Source organism: Magallana gigas, chromosome 1 (assembly GCF_963853765.1).
Source record: "Magallana gigas chromosome 1, xbMagGiga1.1, whole genome shotgun sequence".
NCBI classification, from domain to species: domain Eukaryota; kingdom Metazoa; phylum Mollusca; class Bivalvia; order Ostreida; family Ostreidae; genus Magallana; species Magallana gigas.
Window position 1 is genome coordinate 32,928,792 of NC_088853.1, and position 18,856 is coordinate 32,947,647.

At 33.4% G+C, this 18,856-nt stretch overlaps 1 protein-coding gene across 1 annotated transcript; it reads left to right on the forward strand.

Annotated features, from left to right (window-relative positions):
• Nucleotides 1–1,879: 1,879 nt before the first annotated feature.
• LOC136270050 (scavenger receptor class F member 1-like) lies at nucleotides 1,880–14,417 on the forward strand. The gene is made up of 5 exons (XM_066066309.1): nucleotides 1,880–2,207; nucleotides 6,149–6,535; nucleotides 6,783–7,349; nucleotides 7,523–7,625; nucleotides 14,084–14,417. Exons 2-5 carry the CDS (start codon nucleotides 6,427–6,429, stop codon nucleotides 14,265–14,267), a joined length of 963 nt encoding a protein of 320 aa, XP_065922381.1. The 5' UTR covers nucleotides 1,880–2,207; nucleotides 6,149–6,426; the 3' UTR covers nucleotides 14,268–14,417.
• Nucleotides 14,418–18,856: the final 4,439 nt, after the last annotated feature.

Below are 18,856 nucleotides of genomic sequence, written 5' to 3' on the forward strand. Positions count from 1 at the left end.
TATGGTTTTACTTTTACATGTTAATTTATACTTTTACACACACTATACATATTATGCATAAAGCATGTCTACTTATACACTGAATTTACACAATTACTGTACATTCTTTTTACAATGTTTACGCAGCATTGTTGTTTTAAAGCTACTTTGTATACTTAATTAACATTATTTACCAGCTTTTTATGTACCTAAACAATATGTTTATACAACTTTATGGCACAAGTCAACAAAACGCAAAAAGGATATCGGCTGTCATTGCAACTAACAATTAACAATAAACAACTTTAAAATAAAAACCCTCTTACACCAGAAGTGAGAAGAACCTGGTTAGAATATGCAAAGATGTAAAAACTTTATGTTGAGCAAACTCTAGTACAGGACAGCATGTCCTCATCAGGTGCCTAAACTTACCAGCACAGGTATTTGAATGCCTAATCAATTGAGTGAGTTTAAGAAACTAAAAACAGCTTTATGGTCACCCGATTGGGATTAAAATATATGTACAGGTCAAACCTATGGCAAACAGTTTGGACATTAAATGTGACAAAGACGGGGTGAAACCGTTTGACAGCCGAAAATACGAGGGTTGTCCGGAAAGTTCGTGGACACATGTAATTTTATTCAAAACAACGGCGGCATTATCATGAAAGTATTTTAATATAGAGTATAATAATGTGTGTATATATATATATATATATATATATATATATATATATATATATATATATATATATATATATATATATATATCAGAGCAATATACATTTTTGTATTGGAGTTATCATTATATATATCTCTCGTATATATATATTGCCTATACAGGCCGCCCGGCCCAGTCTGACATTGAGTATTAACGACGTTTCTATAACGTCTTAGTCCTGGGTTTACCTGGGAGTAATATACCGCATTCACCGTTTGGTCAGAGGGTACAATCGCATACTCCAACAAATTATTGCTTGTGCCACTTATGGATAAGTAAACTCGAACAATTTCGATGTTTTCCTGTTCCCTCAATCATTTTGTTTTTTGGGGGTTTTTTCGTGGGGTTTTTTTTTGTTTCTTTCGATGTTTTACTTTAGTCGACCATATTTAATGAAGACATGTTCTTGCCGTAATTTCGTTTAAAAGTCCTTTGCTAGTTTGAAAATAGCTTCAAATGTTTAAAAAAAACCTGTAAATATTCATATCTAAAAACTCAATCACAAAGTTTGTACAAATTTTACGCCGGGTCGTGCGTACATACCGCGACCCTTTGAAACATTCAAATTTTAGTTTATTTCTACGTAAAACATTCAAAACCACTTTCTTTTGTTTTGAAATTTTATGACAAAGATTTAGATATACAAATCTGACAAAAATGTATGCAAATTTAGTGAAGAAACAAACCATTTTACTTTAGTTAATTTAAATACCTAAGTGGAGAATATTTGTTTTGGCACTGGGGAGGGACGTGGGGTTGGGTATTAGAAAAGACATATTGACTCGGCATCTTTATTTTTGTTGGTCAGGTATAGCACAAAATGGCTTTCAAAAAAAATTCACACATGAAAATATACGCGGGGTTACACTACCTTATGATAAATTGTTTACCCCTTAGACTAAGGTTATGATTCAGTAAAAAGCTTATTTAAATACATATATGATCAAATTAGTATTAGATATTGTACTCAGGTGACCGTTAAGGTCTGTTGGCATATGCTGCATTTATCACAGTAATGTTAATATATGTTTTTGACTAAAACAGCGTCTACTTCCATTTTACTATGCTTGCTTGCATCTTATTATTTATTTGTGTAAATTTAAATGTTATGTATACCGTTGATAATTTCCTTTCTATTCTGAATTCACCATAATTAAACTAATTGATTTAGATTTATCATAAAATGTTCATAATACTTTCGTCAACTATTCAGGCAATGACATTGTTTTCTTCAACTATACAGGGAACAGTAGTGGTGACTGGAAACAGTTTCGGTTCAGACAGTTCTACTTAGATGTATCGAACTCATCAGCAACTCAGACGACAACATCACAGAGAACTCGCTGTTACACAGACAATACGACTGCTCCAGCCATACCTCTAAACATAATAGACATACCTTGTAAACAGACGGCTAGATACGTCATTGTGGAGACAACGTACGACGCACCTGAAGATAGGGGTATTTATGGAGCAATCCTAGAAATCTGTGAAATAGAAGTTTATGGTAATTAACCCCAAAAATCATATAACTAGTAATCAATAAAAACTGTGAATCATACGTTTAAAAAAAAATTAAGGTTATATCTTAGCAATGTACAAGTAAATGCGTTTATTTTGATGCATATTTCAGCTATTCTTTACATTTTTTATTATTTTTACTATGTTCTATATTCTAACAAAAGCTTGGACAAATTACTATATAAACGTATACAATTTAAATTTTTTTTATCACAAAACATTAGAACAAAATCTCAAAATACAATTATTTTTCTTTAATTTTAATTATTACCATACCCATGTTATTTTTGTTCAACCGCGTCAAGATAACCAGCATGCTTGTCATGATTGGTCGTTAACTACAAAGTGCAGACGTCCTATACATACATTAGTTCCTTTTTACATAATCCTATACTCATTCAACAAACCAGCAACTCGTACATATTTGAATAAGTGGATTTATTTCTGTCTTATTCGACTAATACATGTACATGTATGACGAACTTAAACACGAGATTAGTAAAAAAAATATTCAGGAAATTTACATATTTCTCTCTCAAATTTTAATATTGAATTTTCTTTAACGTGTTTGCAGTTATAACGAAAATGTTGATACACCTCGTGAAATGGAAGTTGTAAGGGTGCCGTCAGTCAGATTTCGTTTCGGGACCAGAATTTCATTTCATCAATATGTCAGATTTAAGATACACAAACTGAAAGCCTGTATTCAAATGTACACGTAGTAGTTATAGATAGAAAATCAGGTTTAACAACCTAGGGCAGGTCTAGTGCACGTTCACATTTAGAAAGGTTCTCGTGGTGTTGATAGTTTTAAATCATTGTTGATAGCTTGTAAAACTTTAAAACTTTGCTTTAGTGCTATGAATTGCTTCTATGAATCACAACAACCAATTCATTTCAATTCTGTTTATTTCTCGAAATGTAGGAAAAGATTGACTACAATGAAAAGTAAAATAACGAAACTTACTATGATGTACACGTATAAATCTGACAGAAAGATTAGCCATACTAATAATAATGCCTGACCTGATGATATTGCGTCTGGCTGTTTAAATTTTATGTAATAAACGAAAGTATTATCGAAGAAAATATCAAACATGACATTTAGACCTGACTGATGTTCCATACCCTTTTGTTTACATAAACAACAAAAATACACTATAAGGGAGACAGAAAAAGTTATTACTAAACAACAATGCAAATGGTAATTACCGTGATTATTTTCTGATACATACGAGTATATCGCAGTTCAATAAACAGCTCGAACTTCACTACTGTTCTTACAACCTCGTGCATAGGTATTGCGGCCTTGCATCACAAAATATTATGTCCTGACAAAATTGGAAAAATGAAAACCTGTTCTAATAAATTTGGAAATCATGAATCAATTCTATATTTGCGTAGCTCCTGTGTTGGTTAAGCTTGTCGGAAAACTAATATTGTAAAGTCTTTTAGGAATATTACATCTGGTTTGACTTAAAACAATTGAAACATTTATGACATTTAGTTTATGTGGATGATATTAGCAATAGCAAATTGCTTTGCGTTCCATTTTTTTTTCTCATCACCCATTCCTTGAAATGAAAAACATTTCCTGCTACAGAAAAAAACCCGCAATACCTAGCCCTAAAAACTTTCTAATGAAATCAGATATGTATTTAACATTTTCCTTTAATCTTATTATATGACAGGGTCACACCTTTTCCTATGTTAAATTGAGCGAAGAACCAGTCCGCGGGATAAAGAACGAGCTAAAACAACATACTAGTATTTATCAAACAAATGTTGGCAATATCACAGTATGCCTTTTAACTCCCGTAGAGATTGCTGACGGTTAGCTTGGTTTTTACGGTTCAATGTGGATCAAGCATATGGTTTACGTGTAATAAGTATTCGCTTTTTCGATGTTAACTGCACACCCTTTAATGATCTTTAAGAAATTTGACGACTTAAAATAGAGGGATGCAATAATACAAATGGGATGGGATCTAACATTAAATCTTGCGGCAAAAATTGTACACTATATTGTCAGACAATAAGTGCACCATTCATATCGCATAAAATTAATAAATATTGAATTCATTCCTAAAGAAATCAAAAAGAATTGTATAACGTTATTGTGTACAGAGTTATTTTCGTCACGTGTATTTTTTGCCTTTCTACATTAAGTCTTACAAACAGGCCCGCCCCGTCTAAAATTCACCAAAACACAGTTGTGTTATGAAAAGATAATATGAAACATCAACATTTGCTCAGTTTTAAGTACGCCTAATGACAGCGAGGTCGAAAGGGGAGAATATAGTATTTATATGTCGCAGTTTGTGTTTATTCCAGAAGCTTGTTTAATTGTCAGATCCGTTTCAGGCACAGGCGATAAAAATTTTGTATTATTTACAACATCTGCTGATCAAAATGTCGTTTCTATCCCCAACATCTATCTGAACAATTAAAAGGTTACTTAGTTATCAAATGTATGCTCTAAATGTAATTAGGCCCCCGAAGGATTTGCGGGTGCCCTATAGAAATCACTCTGTCCGTCCTTCTGTCTGTCCGTCTGTCACTCTTCCGTCCACAACTTTTCTGTTTTTTTTCTAATAACTGTTTGTACGGTTGCCCAATCAAGTTCAAATTTGGTATGGTAGTTCACTAGGCAGAAATACATATTTTGATGCTAAGTTTGGTTCTCTATGTCTTCTGGTTTGGAGCTGGGGTGGTGAGGTAGATTCCTTAACTATGCATAAGAATGAATAAGCAAAGAGAGATAACTGCATAAGAATGAATGGGCAAAGAGAGATAACTGCTGAGAATGTTACCATTGTATACATGGAAGGCTGTGCAATATTTGTCCTTTGGGATTAATTAACTTTCTAAAGGTAGAAAATTCTAAGCTTTATCTTTATCTGTCACATTGAGATTAATTACTGCACTGCCTGTGTCTGCAAATGAACTTTGTTTTGAAGTGAAGGTCACTTTTGAATGATGTGTAGTATTGTGTACATTCTTTGAAATATTGGTTTATAATATAATAAATATAATATTCATACTTTATTTTGGTTAAAATACCGTACACAATGATTTATGATAATTTTATTGAATTCTAAAATGAAGATATGTATTAAGATATCCTTTTTCACTATTTTATTTTCTAAATTATGTTTTTTTTATTTTTTTCTGCCTTAATGCTGTTAATTTTATCAGGTAATCAATTAATAACCTCTTTCTGTCATTTCTGAACAAAAAAAAATATTGTAAATTTAGAAGAAAAGGATGAGAGAGCAGAACAAATAATGCCCTGGAATAAATTATCTTGCCTGCTGCAGAAAATTTAGAGGCTTATCTCTATCTGTCATATGAAGATTAATGAACACCTTTGTCTGCAACTGATGTTTGTTTTGAAGTTGAGGTCAACCCTGGGTGATACAATGTATTTGCATTCACTGAAAGGTTGCATTTTATAAAACACCTGTTTTAATCTTTTTTAAATACACATTTAATTTAGTTTTTTTATAAGACATGAGGTTATCCCCGTTTTATGCAGATACAAGGTTACTATTTAGAGTTTTTGGACATTCGGGAATTATTTTGAAATTTTAAAAATACAGTTGTTCCTTAAAATTATCATATATTATTTTTTAAATGTAATCAAATTAATCTCTCATTCCATGAGCTGCACCCTTATAGTTTTACCCCATTTATTTTTCATCATTGTTAATATAAAGAGGATGGAATTCAATTTTTTTTTTCACTTCTCTATATGAATTGTCATAGCGGGGCCCTTCCTGACTGGTCCGTTTTTAGTTCATTCAGTTCTTGGCTCAAATACAATCTATGTTTTCGTCGAAAAGTTGTGCTGAATTAGATGTCAGATATCCTAACACAAGTTTATTTAAAACAAAAATGGAGCTTGCAATAAATTATAAATTTTAGGATGTGTGGCAACTTGCAGAAATAATGTATGTGATCGCTCTGGAAACTGTACCGATGGCTGTGAAGACGGATACTGGGGACTGGCATGTGAATCGCAATGTCCTGTAAATTGTGACCAACGGACCTGTGACAGTACAACTGGATTTTGTATCAGCTGCAAGTCTGGTTACTGGGAAAAAACATGCAATTCACAATGTCCAATACATTGTATCGAAAGTGTTTGTGACAAAACCTATGGTAGCTGTACACAGGGATGTACATCGGGACGGTATGGAAACATGTGTAATAGAACATGCAGTCTTGGGTGTATAGGAGGGACATGCAACAAACAAAGTGCAACCTGTGCTAATGGGTGTGTGCAGAACTATGCAGGGTCTCTATGTGACGGTAAGAATCACAATAGTTTAAAAATAAAACAAGTGAGTCAGATATACATGCTTTTTTCCCAAAATCACAAGGGCTAATAAAGGTATGTGTACTTTTGAATTATTATTAATTGTTCAACAGTTTTTGTAAATCCTTGTTTCTTTCAAATGTGGGTGGGATAATCCTGTAATGACTAAATCATTCATGAAAAAAAGTCCGACTTGTTAAAAAAAAATTTCCTCACTTCTTTTTTTTCTTCAATAAACAGGATGTGACTCAAATCATTATGGATCTTCCTGTTCTCTGGAATGCAACCATAACTGTAAAAATAGTACGTGTAATGACACTACTGGTTTGTGTACTTTGGGATGTAAAACGGGATTCTATGGAGACAAATGTGACAGACAATGTACAAGTTGTCCGTCAGGTTGTGATCGAATAACAGGACAATGTAATGGAGACTGTCTAGTAGGCACGTACGGGGTATTCTGTGACAAATCATGCAACCAAGGCTGTGAGGACGGATGTATGCGAGACAGTGGTATATGCAATAGCTGCATCGATGGAATGTTCGGAGACGTATGTGATAGGAACTGTAGCAGTTGCCCTACAGGGTGTGACAGAATCTCTGGGCGGTGTAGTGGAGATTGTCCAGTTGGCAAGTTCGGGGAGTTTTGTAACAAAACATGCAGCAAACACTGTAGAAATGGATGCATGAGACTTACGGGCAGCTGTAATGATGGTTGTACTGTTGGAAAATTAGGAGAGTTCTGCAATGAAACGTGTGATGCTCGACACGAAGCTTGTTGTAATCAGGAAACATGTTCCAGACACTGTAAGCGTAATTGATTTTTAAAGACATTTGTGCATTTTCATTATTTTTAAATAAACGTTTAGTAAATTTCATTCTTATAAATGATAACATTACTGTCATGTACTTTTTGTTCTAGAGTAAACATGTTTTGCTTAAATATGATTTTGATAATATACTTATTTAATTTTTTACAGTTAAACAGTCACAAGTGCCATACACAGAAAATGAGTCCAGTTTGTATGTAGTGATTACTGTCCTTTGCATCAGTCTGCTCGTCAACATTTTTACAATAACCTGGTATGTTATTTTTATTTACATGATCACAGACCGTACTTCCATCAAATATAATTAGGTTTATCAAATATGGATAAAGCCTGTTATTTCATGCAGTTAGGCATATTGTTTGGGGCAAGAACTATCACTCTAGTAATGTTAATTCAAGGGCAATAACTCTACACTTCCTGGTCTTGGAGTGTGCGCGTTAAGCTCTTTCTTTTATATTCAACTGTTCCCTGAGTCGGTCACAAAAAATCAACTAGAGAAATAATCAAGTTTTATCGTTTTAATCGGCGAGTTTTATTACTTTATACCGGCATATTATTACAATATCATGCTGAGGGTAAGGAACCAAAGGGCATCTAAGGCGAGAAGCCCATACACAGCCGTGCCAAATGGAACAAATACAGTTGCCTCGAGTAGTATATTGGCACGAGGTCGTCGCGGATATCGTCGAGGAGGTCAAGTGAGACAGCCCGTTACAAACAGCTCCAATATTAATGCTCCTCCGAAACAAGGGACTCCTCCAACACCTGCGGCTCCGACGACACCAGCGACACAGGCGTCAACTGAAGCAGGCCAGGGAATGTCACGGAGCGGGATGATTGGGATGATTCCTCACAACATGCCGCCCATAGTTAACCCCACCCCTGACGCACCAAGTGCGTTGTCGTCACATGTTCCCACCAACATGAATCAAGGTACAGAAAATTATTTGGAAAATGATATTGACACGCCAAACCAATTTAACAGTGTTACTTCTATACTGGGATCCCATGTATCCCAAGCTCTCAAAGATAAAATTTGGAATGGCGAATTTGTTCATTTAAACAAATTGTTGCTTCAAGAGCCTTGCACAGAAATGCAAAATCAAATTGTTTTCGAGGGGGGTGTTTATCAGGTCAAACCAAAAAATAAAGAAACAAAAATTACAAACTTCTCGCAATGGATGGATGCATTTTTCATATATGCTTCTATAGACTTAGAAAAACATCCACTACAAGCCATTTCACTCTTGAGGTATATGTCAACAATTAAAAGGGGGGCTGCTAGTAACAATTCAGGTTGGTTGGATTATGATAAGCAATTTCGCTTAAAGAAGTCTGTAGACTCCTCTTTAAACTAGGGATCTATTGATACTGAACTATGGTTGTTTTACATGCAAACAGTTAATAAAACCCAATTGTCAAATCAGTCAACTCGTAGGTATTTGAAATGTTATGCCTAAAATTATGAAGGTGTTTGTCAGAAACAATATTGCAAGTATTTGCATCAGTGCATCACATGTAATGAATATCATCCCTCCATAATCTGCTTCAAAAATAATCAATCTAATCAAATTCCCAAAAATGCACCTGCTCGTTCGGAAAATTTTAATTCCAACAACAAATTTTTCAGGAATCGACAACAAACCACAGGACGACAAACCTACATGTAACTTGTTACATAAATTATGGGATATTGGCAGCACTCCAATCAATACATCTAACTTCGATTCTTTACTGGTAAATTACCCAAACAAAGAAATAGCAACAGTTCTATCAAATGGGTTTAAAAATGGGTTTTCACTTCAATATACAGGCATTAGAAAAAAGGTTGAATTTAAAAACATGATATCTGCAGAGGAACATGCTGTTGAGTTACATGAACAAATAAATAAAGAAATAAAATTGGGTAGAATTTTAGGCCCCTTTCCCTGTCCACCTATTTCAAATTTGCGGTGTAATCCTATTGGTATCCTCCCCAAAAAGCAAGGGGGGTGGCGTATGATTTCTAATTTATCACACCCAGTGGGTAATAGTATCAATGATCACATTGATCAGCAATATTGTTCAGTGTCGTACTCTACATTTGATCAAGCCTTGTCACTGATTCAGGAGATGGGGAGGGTGCATTAATGGCCAAAATGGACATTTCAAGTGCTTTTCGATTGTTGCCAGTCTGTCCTGAAGATTTCTGCTTGCTAGGTTTCAAGTTTTTAAATTCATATTATGTGGGCAAATGATTGCCAATGGGTTGCTCAATTTCATGTTCATTATTTGAGATGTTCTCTTCCTTCCTTCACTGGGAGCTGCAGCAAAGGTCAAATTCATAGGGGATCATTCATTATTTAGATGATTTTTTATTTATAGGTAGAGCAAACACAGCTGATTGTGAGATGTTAATGGCTCATATGATAAAGTTATCTGAAATGTTAGGGATCCCATTAGCTCCAGAGAAAACAGAAGGTCCATGTACATCTATTTGTTTCTTAGGATAAGGCATTGACACAGTTTCAAGAACTATTTTCATTCCAAAAAATAAAGTTACTGAACTTTTGGAAAAAAATAATGATGCTTTAAGTTGTAAAAAGGTCACCGTTAAAAAATTACAGTCATTAACAGGGTCACTAGCATTTGTGGTTAAAGCTTTGCCCTCAGGAAGAGCATTTTGTCGTCGTGTATATGTAGCTTTAGCAGGAGGTAATCTTTCCATTTCATAAGAATTTCAAAAGAAATCAGATTGGATTTAGAAATGTGGGTAGAATTTCTTACAAAGTTTAATGGATTAACCCCTGTTCCATCTTTGACATGGCAAGATGATGAGACACTCAAATTTTATACAGATAGCTCAGGTTCAAAAGGGTGTGGGGTTATATTTGGCAGTCAGTGGTGTTATTTGGCTTGGCCATCACATTGGTTTTATGAGACAACAAAAAAATATTACTTTTCTTGAACTTGTGCCTATTGTTTTGGGAGTTTTATTTGGGCAGAACAACTCTATGCAAAAAAGTTATTGTTACATATTGAGATTCTCTCATTAGTTCATATTATTAATCAAAAGTCTTTAAAAAATAACAGGGTCATGGTTTTAATTGGAGCGTTGGTATTGTATACCCTTAGTTATAATATCCAGGTTAGAGCTATACAATTTCCGGGAAAAAATAACAATATATTTCTCGCTTTCAGTGGTCAAGATTCCGACAGTTGGCTCCTACAGCAGACAATTTTCCATGTCAAATTCCTGCTCAATTTTGGGAGATTATTCATCAACTATAGATCAACTGTTAGAAGCCAGTATATCTGAAAACTCAAGTAAAGTTAATAAACAAGGCATCCAAGCATTTTTTTAATTTCAGAGTTCAAGCTTCCTTTGAGCATTTGTGTCAACCACCTATAGATCATATAGTAATGTTTATAGCTTATATGAAGGAATCTGGATTTGCACTTTCAGCAGCAAAATCTTATATGGCTGGTTTGAGTTTTGTTGTAAATTTACATAGTTGGCAGAATGCTACAGCATCCTTTTTGGTCAAAAAGTTGTTAGCAGGATTTAAAAGGTCATGCAGGACTCAGGACCTTAGACAACCAAATTACATTGTCTTTATTAACACAAATTACCAGTATCATTCCACATTTAACTATTTCTTCGTATGAAGCACATTTATTTCAGTCAGCATTTCTCATTGCATTTTTTGCATTATTGAGAGTAAGTGAGCTAGTGGCATTGGAAAGAAATCATGTTCAAATGTTGGAGGATGAGTTTTTAGTTTTTGTGGGTTGCTCAAAAACAGATCAATTTGGTAACGGTTCATTCATTAGAATACCCAAAACACCAGATTCTTTTTTGTTGTTTCAAATTTTTCAAAAATTTCAAAGTCATCGGCAATGCATTCAAGCAACACATCTATTTGCACACTGCAATACTAAACCATTGACTCAATATCAATTTTCATCGATGCTGTATAAATCCTTAAAATTCCTAGAGGTACCTACAAATTCATTCAAGTCGCACTCATTTAGGATTGGAGGTGCAACTTACCTGCACTTAAAAGGGGTTTCTGAAATACAAATCAAGCACATGGGTAGATGGAGTTCCTCGGCTTTCAAATCCTACATAAGACCATGTTAATAGTATTTTTAGTTTTATGCTGTTAAATCATGCATCAATTTCAGATTCAGTTTGGATCATTGGCTTATCTATTATTCATTGGGCACAGAAATATGCAGAGATCACAAATCAGTTAAACCTTGGATTAAACCACTTTACCATTAATTGGAATGGTAGAAGGGGAATGGTTTGGGAGTACTTGTATACAACTGTGTCAAGTATGTTAATAGCTAATAAACAACCAACTATTTTGATAATTCACTGCGGTGGTAATAATATTGGGGACCCTCAAAATACCCTAAAAGGTATTCAAAAATTCATGAAACTGACTTTATCTTAAATAGCAGACCTCTTGCAAAACACTCTCATTGTAAGGTCACATATATTACCTAGAAGTAATTGGAGGCAGTCTTTATCAACCATTGAAGGTGAAAACTCTAGGCGTAGAATAAATAGTGCCATTGCAACTTTTGTTTTGAAAAAGCTTAATGGTGCATCTATCAAATATCCAGATATCCAGATAACTCAAAAGAAATTATTTAGATTATATGGTGTGCATTTGTCAGATCTGGGTAACAATATATACATAAATTCCCTGAAAAATGCTATTGTGCAGTTTGTAACATCTTCCTCTCGCACCTATCTTTAAAATATACTAGCTGATATATCTCTGGCAAGTCATGGTCCGTTTACTTATCTATCTTATTATACATCATATACATATATCTGAATCTAGAATGTCCAAGTATAGACATTCTTATGTATCATATCTGCAGGTGTCATTGTTGTCAAAATTGCCGCCTGGTATTGGCGGATGGTTCACGTGACAGTGTCCGTGATCCATTTGGCATAATTTTGATTAGAGTACTGTCTCCGTGGGGCACTGTTTTTTCCAGGCTCCTCGGGTCAAAAGAGTATTTCTAATATTGTATATTATATATATATTTGATATATGCTGCCATATTGTTTGAACGGCGCATGTCGAGTTCAATTTACATGTATGAAATCTATCTGATGTACATGTACTATATATCTGACTGATATCTATCTGATATTCATGTACTTATCTAATTTTTGCACATTTGATTAAACGGCCATGACAACTACGCCAAACAAACAAAAGTCTATTTAGTTTTGTATATACATCAGGGTAAATATCTGAATCATAATTGTCTGTTGTTTTGATATTGGTATTAGCAAGAAACATGAAAAGCATATTTATTTGGGCAAAGGTCATGAAATAATTAGGTTTATCAAATATGGATAAACCCTGTTATTTCATGCAGTTAAGCATATTGTTTGGGGCAAGAACTATAACTCTAGTAATGTTAATTCAAGGGCAATAACTCTACACTTCCTGGTCTTGGAGTGTGCGCGTTAAGCTCTTCCTTTTATATTCAACTGTTCCCTGAGTCGGTCACAAAAAATCCCCTCCCATCCAAACCCATTATTTAGAATTAGGTTGCATGGTTGTAATTTATTATAAATTTCCGTTTAAACTACTTGTGAATAGTTGCATAGGTATTGTTTTTGTACAATTATAAATTGTGAATAGCTTTTTCGGGTTGAGTTTTCTTTTGCAGCGTCGTGGCCATGAAGAATAGAAGAAAGATGTGCTTGAAAGTGAATATGGACAAAGAATGGTTTTGCAGGTCATCTGTATTCAAGGACTCAGCAACAAAGTGCATAATTTTGATTAGAATACTGTCTCCGTGGGGCACTGTTTTTTCCAGGCTCCTCGGGTCAAGAGAGTATTTATAATATTGTATATTATATATATATATATATATATATTTGATATATGCTGCCATATTGTTTGAACGGCGCATGTCGAGTTCAATGTACATGTATGAAATCTATCTGATGTACATGTACTATATATCTGACTGATATCTATCTGATATTCATGTACTTATCTAATTTTTGCACATTTGATTAAACGGCCATGACAACTACGCCAAACAAACGAAAGTCTATTTAGTTTTGTATATACATCAGGGTAAATATCTGAATCATTATTGTCTGTTGTTTTGATATTGGTATTAGCAAGAAACATGAAAAGCATATTTATTTGGGCAAAGGTCATGAAATAATTACAAATGCAATCACGATATAAATCTTCTTTTATTTAAAGCAGGCTATAATGTGTTACGTATGTACACGAAGCATTTTATCTGGAATTTAAATTTCATTGAAAATCAATCAAGTGTTTCTTTTAAAAGTGATACGTTCTATACATTAGGTGAGGAAATGGGAGAAACATATCACTATTAAATATAAATATTCAGTTTAACAAGGTATGATTAAGTATTGTATGTGCTTGCATAAATATAGCATCTTGTTCCTAGAATTGTTTATTCATTGCCTCTTTCTTCAGTATTTGATTGAGTTATACATCAATTTAAATCAAAACCAATCAGTTTGATAAAAAGAAAATCAGAAATATATTATTTAAAGCAAATATTAAACATCCAACATTTGATATGAAATAAACTTAAAAAAAACCCTCTTAACTAAGTCCGCATAAGAAAGATCAAATACATTTGAAAACATTCTAGGCAAAACAGTCATTTACCGGCCAATTATGAAATGTTTCTTTAATGTTACAGGATTTTTAGAAACAAAGCATGCAAGAGACAAGATGTTAATCAAGAGAAAAAGAAGGACACTGATGCCATTTCCACCCTTAGGATTTATGATACAGCGGAAGAAAACGCCGGATACCAAGAATTGGGTCAACTCAGCGGACCATCTCACTACGATCATCTCCAAGGACCAGCAACTAATAAATAGACAATACATGTATACATATAGTTTTGAAACTGATATTTCGTATTTGATGCAAAATCGCATTGATAAATGTGGTAATTAATTTAAATTGTCATTTATTGTATATATGTTGTTAACTTTCTGATTTTATTACAATAAAATTTTGTATACACATTTATTTCTTTTCTTTTTAAATAAACTTAAGGTTTATGATTAGAAACCGTAGCAAGAAAACATTGTTTGAACGTAATGTTTTCTTTTGCATAAAACTTTTCAAAATATTTTATTCAAATCATATTGTATAGGTCAGCATTATTTTCTTCCTTTTTAGCTCACCTGAGCCGAAAGCTTAAGTACAAGTTCACGTAAGAATCAGACAATATCGAAATTTTGTGTTAAGTGATAAGACGCATAATAAAACGAAATTTTACCCAGCAAGAAACTGGGATGTTTAGAATGTATATGTCAAATTATTCTGAAATATTCCGTTTCGTTTTTGAATACGGGCCCGATATATTGACAAGGCGCTCAATTTTGACGCCGTGCAAGTCTTAGTAAAATAGCATATATTTTTATCAAATTACTAAACTCACTCAGCACAATGATTTCCAATTTTAAAAAGTATTGAAAAGTTTGAGTTTCGAGTTTAAATTGCCGTTAAAATTAGCAAATTCGAGTGAAATCTGGTTGTCTTTCTTGGTTGATTCACAATATCAACTCCAGTGACCCTTTGTAATTGTTACAGAGACATAACAAGACATCTGCAAGGTTTAAAACTTAGTGATGGCCGACAAACAACCTGTCAACCCAGGACAGCGAAGGAAGTCATACCCCAAAGAATCACATTATATACAGGTATATTATTGCATATCCACGCTATACATGTTGAATGAAATAAGCTTTTTCAAACAGTGATATAAGTTAGCTAACAACTGCAGTGAAGTTTTCGTTTTATTGGCATATTTCACTACATGTATCGGTGATCATACTGGTTTTCCCCGAATCTATTTTTAGAACATCAAAGCGATTGATTTTGGCAATTATCCGGACACTCAAATATAACTGCATACTTTACGAATGTATGCTTTCATCTGTTCATTTACAAGTCTAATTATAAAAGGTTCGTTGTTATAACTTATATTCATATCTTGATTTGAAAAAATGTACTGCAGTAGCCTTACACTGCCCTTTGTTTTCAGATACATTGAAAAATGATGTATCCCTACATGTATATTAGAAACTAATATATGTTCATGCCTCAATCAACAATTGAAACAAAACACCAGTCAATCTTGAATGAAAAGTTCCACATTGTAGGTTTTTTTTCACAGTTGTTTTCATTGTGGGGTAAAAATAAGGTGGGTTTTTTTCCCTCACTAAACTTGGGGGTATGGAACACCTGTCGGTATTGATGTGGATAAAAGTATATTATAATCAAAACACTTTCACTCTTTTAGAAATTTCTTTTTAACAATATTTGACCGATAATATAATTTTATAAAATAATTGCAAAGGTTGAAATAATGATTAGGTCATTTACACCCCCTCAATATATACTGGTAATTCGCTGTGTTCCAGTTGAGATCCCCACCCCTAAATGTACGGGTACATGTAAATTCTTTGGTACAGCTCATGATAAGACGTGGCGATTTCTTTGGTATGCAAATGCCCGGGGGTTTTCTCTTATCCCATATTTTTATAATTCATTGGTCAATTTACACCCCACCCTTAACAATTATATTTGTTGCTGGTATTTGAAGATCTATTTAATTTATGTAATGGTTTGGCAAGTATCCCCTGTTGTTTTTCCCTATTCCAAACCATTCAGTGTATCATAAATGGTCATGGGTTGAGATCCCATTGCAGAAGTTCAAATCTTCTTTGATTAATTCATTTAAGATTACATTGATTTAATAGTGTCTAATAGGGTTCCACAATTCGCCCTACCTTCAATTTTATTAACATAGACCAATCCACCCAACCATCAACTTTCCGAATCTACTGATTCTTTCTTTACAGACTGGAATAGGAATCAATGTTTTATCTAGGCTTTATTGACATGACTGGTGTATTAATATTTATATGTTGTTTTACATTACATATGAAAAGTAACAATATTTCTAGTTTTTAAATCTTTCTATTTCAGGGCTCAGAACTTTGACAATCATAGACCCTGTCATAACATCAAACTGAACTGATGAGGCAGAATATATCTTACGGAATGTTTCAACAAGCGAAAAGTCGAAGAATGTGTTGACTCAGTGCTTAATCTGATTGCACCAGGGCAATCAGAGAAATTAAAACAATTGATTATGTTAGGACCTAAAACAACTCCAACAGATAAAGAGTTTACAAACTACATGTATATGAGGAAAAAACTAACATTGAACTTCACACTCAAATTTTTTCAATGTCAAAAAACTATGTAAATATATATAACAGTAATAAGATGTACATGTATAACTCATTTATGTAGAAGATACGTGCATATATGTATGTCCCTTTCTCACTGATTGTCCATTATACATGTATAGAAAGAAGAAAGAAATTTTATATCTCATTATTTCAAGAAAAATTATGTGTAATTAGCATTAAGAAAGACAAATTTAGCTGCATGGTTAATAACCAAGAAAGACAGAACAATAACTAATGATTAAGTTAATTGAATTTCTAATATAAAAAAAGAATCTCAGAATGCTATGATTTTTATATAATAAAATAACTAGTGAAATACTATGTACTTATCATGATGTTTTGATGCATGGGGGAAATTTGTCAGAGTAGGTGCACGCTGCAGCGTTAAAGGGCCCACAGCGGGGCAAAATCACTTCGGGTAAAAATAATATAACCATCTGATGAAATGTACTGCATGATATGCACTATAATTAATGCATTTTCATGAAATTTATATTTTGCATTTATGTAATTACCATGATGGTAGCTACATTTTTGGACTACATATACATGTATATAGGAATATTCTAATAGCATAAATTTGTATACACAGCATTTTCCCAACTGCTTCACATTCATATAAATGTATGCACTATTTTTATCCCCCCTTCGAAGAAGGCGGCCAGTCCACCAACAGTTACCATTCATTTTCTTCTCAAAGGGTTCCACATTTTGAAATGAAATTTGGTATACAGATTTATCTGAATAAGATCTAGGCAAAGTTTTTTTTTGGGTACGATTGAGCAATTTTTGACCTTGGAATTTAAAATAATTCCAATTATTTGCATTTTCTTCTCAGATGTTTCCAAAGGAGGGGGCATAATTGATTCACAAACATGTCTTGTTTGTGTGCAATCGTTCACTTAGGATTTTCTTTTTAAAAAATTGTAAACTTTTAGCCTTTCCGAGGTCCAAATTGAGGGAAAAAAATCAATATGTAATCTATTGGTTGATGTTTGATATAGCCATCTATAGTATACGCAGCACAGTTAAGGCTACCAATACCGTAAACCCTATGTATAGGGCACTTAAAAACAAGCAATATATCCACTCAGATTTCCGATAGTTAACTTCGACCCTAAACTTTTGATGAACAATAGTTTTATTTTTATGTTCTTTTGTTACGTTCAAAGCAAATAATTGTTACCCGAGACTCACCATGCACGTGCATTTGGTATTTTTAGATCCAAAACTGGGTCGCATAATAAAATCAGTATTGCAAGGGCATAACTTAATCAGATGCATTTGATTTTTACGTTGAACAAACGATACTAATGTACTTATCACAAAAAATGATGTGATCCTGTTTAATTCATTGGTCAAATCGGCGATTCCTAATTAAATTTTGACACAATGTTAAAATATTGCACGACCTTCCGTGGCATTTTCATGAATTTGTATAATAAACATCAGAAATAAATAGAATCCTAGCAGTTTTTTTGTACTCAGGCATTTTATCTGCAATTCTTCTCAAAATGAATGACATTCAAAACGGTTAAGCCCTTGCAATAAGTCGTTTTAATTACCTTAGCCTTATTTCGCTTTCTCAATATCATAATACAAACGCACCGATGATGATGATCAAAGGGGAGATAATTAACACGGTAGATAACTCGAAGTAAAAACAAAACGAGAAGGGATGTTTATAAATCTCTTGCACGTCTAAAGAATGCTTCATTAAATATTAAAAAATCATTGAATATATTAAGAAAATGTTTGTTTTCCCCTTTCAGGTGCATATAATCCTTGGAAATTACACCCATCATTCGCAACCAGTCATCTCCTGTATCAAAGAGACCAGGCCCAATGAAAGTCAGCGTATATGAACGCTTGCATTGACTTTGTGTTTTCATTGTTTGATGAATGGAATAAAAATGTAATAAAAATGGCAACATATTAAATTCTTTTTTTTATTTCTTTTTTAACATGCAAGAGCAAGCGCATGAATATAAAATTTAAAATATATACATAGTTAATAAACAAAGGGTAGGTAACACCCCCCCCCCCCCCCCCCCACATGTGCACACACATACACACAAAATAATACAAGAACAAAAATAAGGAAAATAGGAAATATATATAAATTGATTTTGCTATTAGTAATATTGAATTTGCATTAATATAATAAAGAATAAATGCAACAAAAATATTTATTTACA

Coding starts and splice junctions, on each gene's coding strand:
- LOC136270050 (XM_066066309.1), top strand. CDS start 6,427: ATGTGTAATAGAACATGCAGTCTTGGGTGTATAGGAGGGACATGCAAC. Junction 6,536..6,782: donor TGCAGGGTCTCTATGTGACG/GTAAGAATCACA, acceptor TTCAATAAACAG/GATGTGACTCAAATCATTAT. Junction 7,350..7,522: donor GGAAACATGTTCCAGACACT/GTAAGCGTAATT, acceptor AATTTTTTACAG/TTAAACAGTCACAAGTGCCA.